The sequence below is a fragment of the Heptranchias perlo genome, chromosome 18 (assembly GCF_035084215.1).
Source record: "Heptranchias perlo isolate sHepPer1 chromosome 18, sHepPer1.hap1, whole genome shotgun sequence".
Taxonomy (NCBI): domain Eukaryota; kingdom Metazoa; phylum Chordata; class Chondrichthyes; order Hexanchiformes; family Hexanchidae; genus Heptranchias; species Heptranchias perlo.
In genome coordinates, this window is record NC_090342.1 from 16,296,906 (window position 1) to 16,309,919 (window position 13,014).

At 45.1% G+C, this 13,014-nt stretch overlaps 1 protein-coding gene across 1 annotated transcript in view; it reads left to right on the forward strand.

Moving 5' to 3' along the window:
- The first annotated feature begins 214 nt into the window (after nucleotides 1–214).
- Nucleotides 215–13,014, forward strand: part of LOC137334626 (thyrotropin-releasing hormone-degrading ectoenzyme-like) — a 102,864-nt gene continuing 90,064 nt past the window's right edge. The window contains exons 1-2 of the mRNA XM_067999446.1: nucleotides 215–367; nucleotides 1,054–2,318. Of these exons, the coding sequence (XP_067855547.1) occupies nucleotides 1,585–2,318 (734 nt within the window). The 5' untranslated portion in view covers nucleotides 215–367; nucleotides 1,054–1,584. The remainder of the gene's footprint in view (nucleotides 368–1,053; nucleotides 2,319–13,014) is intronic.

Consider the following 13,014-nt stretch of genomic DNA (forward strand, 5'->3'; position numbering starts at 1 on the left):
TTTTGAATTGCAGTAACAAATTCGATGGGTGAGTGAGATTGGTAACCGGGTGGGTGGGTGCCAATCGCCCTCTCTCTATATAAATATATATATATATATATATGTGGGAGGCTGGGTTGGGGGCTGCGGCATACAAGTGACGCGGCGATTGCGGGCGGTTCAAGCTGCTCCAATCACTCGTCGATCACCCCTCGGCTTCCTCAGGGCGCAAGCGATACAGCGGGGAGACGGAGCAAAGTCCGGCAAAGGGAGAGAGCAGCCGGCACTCCAAGCAGTCGGGAACTTCCTCAGCCTGCTACTCGTAAACCAAGAACACGCCTCGTTTTCTGTTTACTATCAGTCCTGCAGTGATTCCCACGCAGCAATGGTGAACGGTTTTGTTTGAGACTTTTTAAAGTACATATGTATAATTGCTCAGGATCGTTTAAATATATTTTCTGGTGTTTGCTAAACAAATGAAAAATTAATAAAGGGCATGTGGCCACATAATCTACCAATGTCGCGTAGTAAAAGAATAAACCCAGACAACATAAACGCAATTATCTTGGGACAGTATCTCTTGCTTTGTCTTGCTTGCTTTGATTTATCTTGGCTGCTTGAGCAGAAAGGTCATCGGAACGTGGCTGTACCCAGTGTTTTTATGCACAGGACTCTATATCAGCAATCAGGTTTCAGTGTTTTCATTGCTATTATGATTTATTTTTATGATGTGTTTTTGTATGCATTTTAATCGGCTAGCACCAATCTGTGTAACCATCGAGATGGTATTAGCCGGTTCAAGGTCTCTGCAGAATTGCAAGTCGTTAGTGTTCGTGCAACCATTTAGTATTTTCTTTCAATTTTGTTTTTGGAGCAGAGCCTGAGGGAGCGCTGCTTGAGCTGAAAGTGAGAATCCAAGATTTAAATCTGGGTGTTACCAAAAAAAAGTGTTGGCACCAACCTGTAGTGAGGCTGCCTAATGAGATGACAGTTTGCCATGCTCCTAATATGTTTTCAGAGTCTTTTGCCAGAGCCCAATGTCCATATTCTAACTGAATCTCTCTTCTTTAACAGGCTGCAGATGGAGAGATGTGACAGCTGTTGTTTGGTGATCTGTACTTTCCTCAGGAGGGTTGTCCAGGGGTGTGGAGGACCATGGAACCTTGATCATTCAGCTCTGAATTTTTCAGTTCACAAAAGATGCTAACGCAGTGGGAATGGTGATTTGCCACCGCCAACACACACACTAACTGCCAGATCTTTTGCCGAAAGAGTATTTCTTCTAACTACTGAGCCGCAAAAAAATTGAAAACATGGGCTTGCAGGAGAAAGTGACAAGTGGAATGTAATCTGCTGTCTGACAAACAGCCACTCTTTAATCTGAGAGAATTCAATCTCTTCCATCTTATAGATTTGCAGACCAGTATTAAATGCAAATAAAGAAAAACTCCAATGACAGAAGATTGGATTTTTTTTCCCATTTGGGGCAAAGATCTGTTCCCCTTCGGTACATCTGAATTACACTGGCAACCAAGGAAGTACTTTTTTTCACCATTTTCTTCTTTATAACCTGAGCCTTTTCAAAGACTAGCAGCAGGGAGTGTGATGGCTTTAGAGGATAAACGAAACAAAAGCATGTCTTTCACGCAGATGGTAATAGAAGAGGACTCCATGAGGAATGGAAGGGGGTTGTCTGATCAGTGGGCCGATTCAGTGGTGGTTCGACCCAGGACCACTGAAAGACACATCACCGTACACAAAAGACTTGTACTGGGTTTTGCCGTTTCTATCTTGGCTCTTATCATAGTCACAATCATAGCAGTGCTTCTGAGTGTCAAGTTTGAGGAGTGTGCTAATGACGGTAGCAGCAGGGTAGGGAATGTCACCGTGTATAATGGGAGCAAGTTCAACCAGACTAGAGAGAGCTTCAGCAACCCCAATCGTAGAAAAACTACAGGACAGCCATGGGCTCAGCTGAGACTGCCCGCTTCTGTAAAACCCCATCATTATGAACTGAAAATAACAGCTTTCATGGACAACTTTACTTTCTCTGGAGAAATCAGCATTCAGATACGCTGCATGAATTCTACTAAGTACATAGTGCTGCATGCAGACAAGTTGCCGGTTGAAGGGATAAAGGTCACTATTGCAAACAGCTCTGACTCTCTCGGGATCAGAAAATATTTCCTATATCCGCAAAACCAAGTCTTAGTAATTATGTTGACCAAGGAGCTGAAGGCACAGAAACTTTACACTGTAAAAATAAAATACAGCGCCAATATAGCAGACGAGCTGCTGGGCTTCTTTCGGAGCTCCTATGTAACAAGTGGAGAGAGAAGGTAAGCTTACCAAAAGTTAAGTAGTTAACTACCACCTCGGGCTTTTAGAAAATAGTAAACATGAACAAAATGTGAACTGAACTCTTGAGCAATTTCAATTTGTTTTAGCTTATATAAAAAAGTGATTATCGTAACAGATGATTGCAAAATTACAGAAAACTTAAAGTGCAGATGTAATGTAGAAACAGACTCATGATAGCTTTGTGATATACAGTATGATCTAGGATAGATCTTTGGGATAATGCATTTGTTCAGAGCCACTAGTGAGTTCTGGGTCGTTAAGAATAGAAAGGGAAAGTGTAGATTTATTGATTATCCTAAATAGTGCACCATTGGACTTTTAACTCTTACTTTTAAACTATTTAAAAGTTACTTTAATTTTGTATTACTGTTATTAATAGAAGGTGTGGTTTAATACTCTTTTGTTAGCTTCTAGAAACTCTCAACTTTGCCCATAGGTATCTGGGCACCTTGTGGAAACCTCCCGAATTCAGGAGAAATATTGTGCATTAGTGGTATTACACCATCTAGGTCATGTCTGGGTCTGTTGTAGACTAATTGATAGATTGATTGCTATGATTAGTCAACAACTCCATTATAATTGTATTAAGCGACTATCAGGAAGGTAGAAGGCGAACTAGATGGACCTTGGTCGTTTTTTGTCTAGCAATTCCTATGTTCCTATGCAAAGTTTGTTAACCTAGGACCAGCAGGAGCTGCAGTTATCATGCCTGCTTATATCACTGAATATGGGAAAGCTGAACTCCATGGACCCACAGATCTCTGATTACTGGACTCAGCCTCCTGGTGATATTTCTAACTATTGAAAAGAATTAATGGGATAATGGGCTCTTTTCAGAAATCAGAAATTGAATCATGATATATTTAAAAAAGAACTTAGAAAAGTAATGATATGAAGTGTTCTGTGCACTGGCTGTGGATTGGGACACAAGTGGTGCAACAGCAGCTCTTCCAGATGGCCTTGCCATTGTCGCCAGAGTCTGATTTTTGCAAAAATCAGCAGTATTGTATTGCAGATTTGGCATTAGTGTTGATGGGAAAGATCAGGTCACACTGATTCAAAATGTGCAGCATAACTATAAATTCATAGTACTGTCTGAGGCCCATTTACCACTAGATTCAGCAGCAAGTCACAGATCTATTATGAATTTTTAGGCAGTGTTAATAGAAAGAATGGTTAATTTTATTGGCATCTGATATACAGATATAAAATCTGCTTCAAACCCACTAGTACTGTACAGCAAACTGTAAGCACTGAAAGATTGCTGGCAGGCTAGTGGTTACATAAATGTGTCGAGTTGTCAGCTAGATTCCATTCAAATGCATGAAAATGAATTGTTGCCAAGTTCCAATTTGTTCTGCACTTGGCACAGGTACAAGTACAGAATAGCCATTCCAGTTATGTGCAAGTTTTGGTAAATAAATGATCTGTCCATTTCAGAAAATTTCACTTAACGATTCTGTCTTAAGGAGAAGAAGAGAAAATAACAGGTGGAGCTCAGGAGTTCAGTTGTGCTAATTCCTTTCACAAAGATTGTCCTGAGTTTGAATTCCTGCTCAGATCGACGGGATGAAAGTTTCCTTTCTCTGCTGGCAGTAAGGCTTCTGTTTGAAATAGATTTTGACAGCTTCAACCCATTTCCTTGTGAATGTGGATTCATACCATAAAATTGTCCAGAATTCAACACTAATTTGTATTAAAAATGTCACAGTCTAACTCAGGCTGTTGTGGTAAATTGAAAAATTCATACTATTTTAGTTTAAATAAAAATGATAACTGTAATAGGTAATTGCTTGGACAGTGATGCTAAAAGACAGAAAACTCCACATCTAATCTGCAGATGTGATATAATAAACAGACTCATGATAACTTTGTGATATGCTTTATAAGGTACAGTACTTTTTGAGGGTGAGTAAAATCAAGGGAGCTTTACTGTACATCTGAATATGGTATATCTGACCTGGGAGTATGTGGTATTAATAGGATATGCTAAAAATGGAAAAATATTCAATTCCCCTGTCTCTGAGGCAAAAGGTGTGGGTTCAAGCCCCATTTCAGGACCTGGGCACATAATCTAGGTGGACACATCAGTGCAGCAGGTAAGAAGATCCCACTTTTTTTGAAGAAGAGTGAAGAGTTCTTCCTGTGATCTGGCCAACATTGATCCTTCAACCAACACCACCAGAACAGATTAACTGATCATTCATCTCATTGTGGGACCTTGCTGTTTGCAAATTGGCTGCAGTGTTTGTCTATAAAACAACAATGACTACACTTCAAAAATAACTCTTTGATTGTGAAGCACTGTGGGATGCACTGAGGATGACAAAGGCACTGTATAAATGTAAGTTCTTTCTTTCAAGCCAAATGTGCAACATTGACACATGTTGTCTTTTTTATAGAATGGATTATTGACCCTATGATGATTATTGTCTTCTACGTTAGTAATGGAGGGATGCTAGTGAAAACCGCACTTTCCTCTGATTAGTAGGGTATTTCCAAATATTCTAGCATTAAGAGAAGTGAAATGGCCAATGAGCAATGAGCACTCGCCTGTAATAATGAAATGCTCATACTTGTTAAACTGGCAAAGTGCCATTTAGATGGTTTAGAGGTTTTTGAGAATCTATCTGTGGAATGCACAAACCCTGATGGCTGAGCAGCAGTGCAGAATGTGCAAAGTGCAATTTGGGGATAGGATGGCCATATGAGGAAGATTATGTAAACAGTATTAGTTTTTTAAAAGAATGAATGAAAAACAATTGACACAACCAATTGAATAAATTATAATCCTGTCCTTTTAGCTATAACTTCATTCATTTCAGTTTGTGAGCTGCCTTAGTGATTAGATTTGGGGTCAGGCTAATGTCATTGGGTTGAAGTCGGGGATGATACCAAAGACCAAGTCGGATCTTCAATGGTAGTGCGGTTGGATTGGGTTCGTACTTATAATAGGAGACAAGTTAGCGATTGAGATGTAGCTGCATCCCAGCATCTTCCATAGGTCTGCCACTGTGTCCTATTTGTTCAAGCTTTAGCATCTTGCTTATCCTCAGCATTACTTACAGGTCAACTGTGTGTACAGTAGCATAGTGGTTATGTTACTGGACTAGTAATCCATAATCATGAGTTCAAATCCTGTCATGGTAGCTGGGGAATTTAAATTTAGTTAATTATATAAAATCTGGAATAAAAAGCTACTATCAATAATGGTGACCATGAAACTACCAGATCATCATAAAAACCCATCTGATTCACTAATGTCCTTTAGGGAAGGAAACCTGTGGTCCTTACCCAGTCTGGCCTATTTGCGACTCCAGACCCACAGCAATGTGGTTGATTCTTAACTGCCTTCTGAAATGGCCTAGCAAGCCACTCGGTTGTATAATCCTGCTACAAAAAGTCATAATAAGAATAAAACCGGACGGACCACCCAGCATAGGACAGCTAGGCACCGGACATGACAATAGCAAAGGCAAACCAAGCCCAGTGGACCCTGCAAAGTCCTCCTCACTAGTCTAGTCCCACAGACTAGTCAAACAACATCCTATAATAGCCGTACTCACAGAATCATACCTTTCAGCCAACGACCCAGACTCCTCCATCACCATCCCTGGGTATGTCCTGTCCCACCGGCAGGACAGACCCACCAGAGGTGGCTGTACAGTGATATACAGTCAGGAGGGAGTGGCCCTGGGAGTCCTCAACATTGACTCCAGACCCCATGAAATCTCATGGTATCAGGTCAAACAGGGACAAGAAAAACCCCCTGCTGATTACCACCTACTGCCCTCCTTCAGCTGATGAATCAGTCCTCCTCCATGTTGAGCACCACTTGGAGGAAGCAATGAGGGTAGCAAGGGCACAGAATATACTCTGGGTGGGGGACTTCAATGTCCATCACCAGGAGTGGCTCGGTAGCACCACCACTGACCGAGCTAGCCGAGTCCTGAAAGACATAGCTGTCAGACCGGGCCTGTGGCAAGTGATGAGAGAACCAACACGAGGGAAGAACCTACTTGACCTCGTCCTCACCAATCTATCTGTCGCAGATGCATCTGTCCATGACAGTATTTGTAGGAGTGACCATCGCACAGTCCTCATGGAGACGGCATCCTGTCTTCACACTGAGGACGTCATCCCACGTGTTGTGTGGCACAACCACCGTGCTAAATGGGATAGATCTAGCAGCTCAAAACTGGGCATCCATAAGGCGCTGTGGGCCATCAGCAGCAGAATTGTATTACACCTCAATCTGTAACCTCGTGGCCCGGCATATCCCTCAATCTACCATCAGCAACAAGCCAGGGGATCAAGCCTGGCTCAGTGAGGAGTGTAGAAGAGCATGCCAGGCATATCTAAAAATGAGGTGCCAACCTGGTGATGCTACAATACAGGACTACATGCATGCTAAACAGCGGAAGCAACATGCTATAGACAGAGCTAAGCAATCCCACAACCAACGGATCAGATCAAAGCTCTGCAGTCCTGCCACACCCAGTCGTGACTGGTGGTGAACAATTAAACAACTAATGGGAGAAGGAGGAGGCTCCGTGAACATCCCCATCCTCAATGATGGCAGAGTCCAGAGTGCAAAAGACAAGGCTGAAGCGTTTGCAACCATCTTCAGCCAGAAGTGCTGAGTGGATGATCCATCTCGGCCTCCTTCCAAGATCCCCACCATAAAAGAAGCCGGTCTTCAGCCAATTCGATTCACTCCACATGGCATCAAGAAACGGCTGAGTGCACTGGATACAACAAAGGCTATGGGCCCCGACAACATCCCGGCTGTAGTGCTGAAGACTTGTACTCCAGAATTAGCCACGCTTCTAGCCAAGCTGTTCCAGTACAACTACAACACTGGCATCTACCCGACAATGTGGAAAATTGCCCAGGTATGTCCTGTCCACAAAAAGCAGGACAAATCCAATCCGGCCAATTATCGCCCCATCAGTCTACTCTCAATCATCAGCAAAGTGATGAAAAGTGTCGTCGACAGTACTATCAAGCGGCACTTACTCACCAATAATCTGCTCACCGATGCTCAGTTTGGGTTCCGCCAGGACCACTCGGCTCCAGACCTCATTACATGGACAAAAGAGCTGAATTCCAGAGGTGAGGTGAGAGTGACTGTCCTTGACATCAAGGTAGCATTTGACCGAGTGTGGCATCAAGGAGCCCTAGTGAAATTGAAGTCAATGGGAATCAGGGGTAAAACTCTCCAGTGGCTGGAGTCATTCCTAGCACAAAGGAAGATGGTAGTGGTTGTTGGAGGCCAATCTTCTCAACCCCAGGACATTGCTTCAGGAGTTCCTAGGCCCAACCATCTTCAGCTGTTTCATCAATGACCTTCCCTCCATCATAAGGTCAGAAGTGGGGATGTTCGCCGATGATTGCTCAGTGTTCAGTTCCATTTGCAACCCCTCAGATAATGAAGCAGTCCATGCTCACATGCAGCAAGACCTGGACAATATCCAGGCTGATAAATGGCAAGTAACATTCGCGCTAGATAAGTGTCAGGCAATGACCATCTCCAACAAGACAGAGTCTAACCACCTCCCCTTGATATTCAACTGCATTACCATCGCTGAATCCCCTCCCACCAACATCCTGAGGGTCACCATTGACCAGAAACTAAACTGGACCATCCACATAAACACTGTGGCTGCACGAGCAGGTCAAGGCTAGGTATTCTGCAACGAGTGACTCACCTCCTGACTCCCCAAAGCCTTTCCACCATCTACAAGGCACAAGTCAGGAGTGTGATGGAATACTCTCCACTTGTCTGGATGAGTGCAGCTCGAACAACACTCAAGCAGCTCGACACCATCCAGGACAAAGCAGCCCGCTTGATTGGCACCCCATCCCTCCACCATTGGCACACCATGGCTGCTGTGTACCATCTACTAGATGCATTGCAGCAACTCATCAAGGCTTCTTCGACAGCATCTCCCAAAGCTGCGAACTCTACCACCTAGAAGGACAAGGGCAGCAGGCACATGGGAACAACACCACCTGCACGTTCCCCTCCAAGTCACACATCTTCCTGACTTGAAAATATATTGCCGTTCCTTCATTGTTGCTGGGTCAAAATCCTGGAACTCCCTACCTAACAGCACTGTGGGAGAACCTTCACCACACAGACTGCAGCGGTTCAAGAAGGCGGCTCACCACCACCTTCTCAAGGCCAATTAGGGATGGGTAATAAATGGTGGCGTTGCCAGTGACACCCACATCCTATGAACGAGTAAAAAAAATACAGTTAAACTTTCTTTAACATGCAAGCCAAGGAACATTCTGTGTTTCTAAGCAGATCAGTCCTAAACAAGGCAAGGTTTTCTGTGTCTCACTTCCTTTAACACTTAAGCAGGGGATAAAATATATAGTCATTGGTTAATATCGAAAGAATTGTTTATTTCTAACTCGGACCTATCCTCATCCATTCACTCATGTCCACATCTCTGCTAAGTTAGTGCAGAGAAGTAAATAAGCAACATTATTGTAGCCTGTGGGAAAATGTTTATGTGCGACCGAAGACCGCAAAGCTTTTTGGGCAAAATTCTATTATCATTTCATTTGTAAGTACAAATTACAAGTGTCTGTGTCCTTATAGCATGCCTTAATTTCCACTCCTTGTTTTACCTTTGTGCATTCATGATATATAAATAGTCTGTGCTGGGCTCTGTTTTTTTGCCCATTCTATTTTTGTCTCATGCAGTGGGCAGCGCTAAACAGATTTTCTTCACACATACCTATATCAGGCTTTCCTGAACAAAGTATACTTTCTGTTTTGTACCCATACAAGCAGAGGTGAGAAATGATTCCCGCAGGTCATCAATTCAACAATCTCTTTTCCTCGCTAGGCAAACATTTAAATTGTTATTTGCATTTATTGTAATTAAAACTGGACTATTAAATACTTCACTCAATTAAGAACAATTCTATTCACTGCAATGGAAAATATTGTGGTTTTTAGATCAATTCTCCAACAGTAATTATAGTCTTATAGTGCTATTCCACAAATGGCAAGAGGAATGTACTCAATGAAATGGTCTTAGCCATTACTATAAAAGCATATATTTACATCAAAGATCAGTATATGGAGCTGCCCTGATGGTTCAGCTGGTAATTGCACTGTTTAATGTAGGAGAGAATATTTCAGTGATGTGTTATAAATAATTTACACTAAATCACTTCTGTGTGTGTATATATATATATATATATATATATAGCAATGGCTCTATGGCTTTACACAAATTTTTTGTGTGCTTTTCTTTAAAGTAATTGATGGTTTTGCTGCTGAAGAACAGGTGCTGCATGCAAATTGAAGTCTGATATATACGGTAACTTTTAATACTGTCATATTTCAGGATTTTATGACCAGTTTTCCACAAAAAGATTGGTGGAAAAAAAGAGTCTCTTTTAAATGTTGGGTTCTTTTTAAAACAAAGCTTATTCACATAAGTTAAAAAAAGCACTGAGAGGTGGTTAAAATGCTAATATGCTAAGCTTTGATGTTTTCCCATAAAATATAAAAAATAAGGAATTTGTTGGCCTGTATTGGCAATCAAATCAATGAATACCTTATGCCCATTATGTTGGGATGCTCTGGTTCTACCCTTTCTGGGTATGAGAAATCAGAGACAGAAATGTAGGTAGTCAGTCAGGTTTTCAAAGCTGCGAAGGCAACTGGTGGTCAGGCTCAGAAGGAGAATACAGGAGGTCAGTTAGGAGTTATTTTGTTCAAGTTAAGTAGGATGATCCACTACTAAGGAGACGCATGGTATGCTCATTATTTTGTATTATTATGCAAAGGCAAATTGTACTGATTAAACTACGTGAGTGTAATCAAATCTATATGTTCATTTGTTATGAAATAAAACAGCTTAATAATTCATATCTGGTCTCAAGTGTTTTCTCAGTCCACCTTTGAAAAGATTGAAGAAGCACACTTGCAAAGATTATGAATATCCTGTTCAGATCACCAAGGTGTTAATTGAATGATTTCAATCAATTAGTGTTAATTGTATTCAGGTCGTGGTTATCAATTGGGGACTCTCTTGTATCCTTTTTATAGGAGAGCTTATCGATGGTGTGGTGTGTGTGTAAGGGGAATCTAAAGAGAAAACAAGGCTTGGCCTTGGCGTTGTCACTTCCTGAATGAAGTAAAATCAGGATGTGGAGATGCCGGTGATGGACTGGGGTGGACAAATGTAAGGAATCTTACAACACCAGGTTATAGTCCAACAGTTTTATTTGAAAATCACAAGCTTTCGGAGGCTTTCTCCTTCGTCAGGTGAGTGTGGAATTCCTTGAAGGTTACCGCATATATAGTCAGAGAACAATGCCTGGTGATTACAGATAATCTTTCCAACTGCCCGTTGTCAAGGCAATCAGACAGAGAGACAGTACATACAGGACTACTGAATATACAAACGGTCCGAACCCAAAGTCAGAGGGCCCGATTTTAGCAGGCCTGCGGGTTCCCGGCGGGTGGTCCTTCGGGAGCGTGGAAAACGCGGACGGCTAAATGAGTGCGCCCCCCGCGCGATCGCGGGATAATTGATTCCATTAAGCCGTGGTTACGGGTTCTCCGCTCCCCAGCTGCGCGCCGGCGGGCTGCGCATGCGCATTAACGTTATCGTGATGGTGGAGCTCTATTTAAAGGGGCAGTCCCCCAAAGCCCCTCCTGCTTCAAGCAAGAGGCATCACAGCATGGCGCACCCCAGGGGCAAGGCTGCGCCACGGTTCTCCGACTCCGCACTGCAGCTGCTTCTGGAGGGTGTGAGGAGGAGGAGGAGGAGGGACACGCTGTTCCCGACGGACGGACGCAAGTGCCCTGGCTCCGTCACCAGGAAGGCATGGGCAGAGGTGGCGGCGGAGGTCAGCAGCAGGGCCAACACCACCAGGACATGGGAGCAGTGCCGAAAGCGATTCAATGACCTCACTAGGTCCGGCAAAGTGAGTACACTAACGCACCCTCCCACATCCCGTCTCCAACATCACACCAAACACATCACAACCCCTTCTGCACAGCCACCACAGTGTTCCCGCAGCAATCCTCACAGCCACTCACTCACCATCCTCGCCGTGCCCGCAAGTACCCACTGTCCCTGTCCCCACTCGAACACTACCACACACCCCAATCCCCATGCAATGGGATGGGCATGTGGCACACGCATCCTCCCATCCATCTGCCCCATGCTCAACCCACCCACACCGATGCTTGAGGCGTCTCACGATGCAATCTGCACTCACGCACGCATCTGTGTTTTGGCTTGACAGGAGAAGAGATGCAAGAACGCATGAGAAAGGGCCCGCACTGGAGAGGGCCCGCCGCACATGCTGGTACTTACGGATGCAGAGGTGGAGGCGCTCGACATCAGCGGAACGCAACATTGCCTCTCCGTGGCGGATGGCGAGTCTGGCGCTGCAGAAACGGCCGGTAAGGGAAAGCTGACACTCAACACTCATGATCGCGAATGATCTTATCATCACCTGGCATCTGGCGCACCGCAACGTTTGTGCACATGCCTCATAGTGCCCTCTGTTCTCTTGCAGGGCCGTCTGTGAGCGCAGTGTGTGAGGAGGGCGATTCCTCAGAGGACATGCCGGTCTCTGAGGGTGCATCGTCACATATGAGACACGCACCTCGGTGGGTCCACCTCGCCAACTAGTTGGGGTTGCACATGGTGATTCACCGCGCACGTGTGAGCATGAGCAGACCCTGGTGGCAGGGGCAGCCGCGGAGGGTCCGCGACGGAGGGAGCACTCATCTCCAGGCTCTGCTCAGCCGGACCCAGATGCTGAACCCAGGGGGCCACCAGTCAAAAGGAGAGTCGTCGAGGGGCACCAGCACATTGCCGAGGTACTGGGAGAGGTGCCACGCGCATTGTCCACGATCGCGCAGGTGATGGAGGAGTCCAACTCCTGCATGCGGGCATTGGTGGCGCAGGTACAGGAGGGTATCGGCGACATAGTGTCGCGGGTAGGTGCGGGAACGTCTGCGGTGGAGGACAGGCTGGCCTCCCTCGAGCGTCACGCACAGCTGAACATCAAGTCCGTGCAGGCCCTGACAACGGCTGTACGGATTCAGGGTGAGCAACATTCCGCCGCCATAAACAGGCTGACGGATACACTAGGGGTGGCCTTGCAAGGCCTCACACATGCCATCCAAACTGTTGTCCAGCAGGGTGGAAGGGGTGATGTGGGCCGAGGCCACGAGAGGGATGATGGTGAACGGGGACATGGAAGCGGGGACGCTACTCAAGGTGCCCCCATGTCCCACCCGTTGCCCCCCTCTCAACCAGTACCCGCAATGGTGCCTCCTCTCCAGGTGGCCGAGTCTGCCCCTGCCCCGGTGCACGAGGAGCAGTCTGTGGAGGTGCCCTCACGGGCACCGAAACCCAGGGGCCGTCGGCCCAAAGCATCTACCCGGTCAGGGCAAGAACAGGAGCAACCTGCCACTACCTCTGCTGGAGCCACAGGGGTAGCACCACGTAGGGGTACCCGGAAACGAAAGCCAAGGGCGTTATAAGCACAAAGGGAATGCACCAGGGTGTCTGTTCAGTTGTACACTTTTTGTTTATAGTCGTTCACCATGTACATATTAAACACAATCGTTCTCACCACTCCTGCCGCCTCTCGTCCATTCTTCCGCGGCTTGTGCAATAG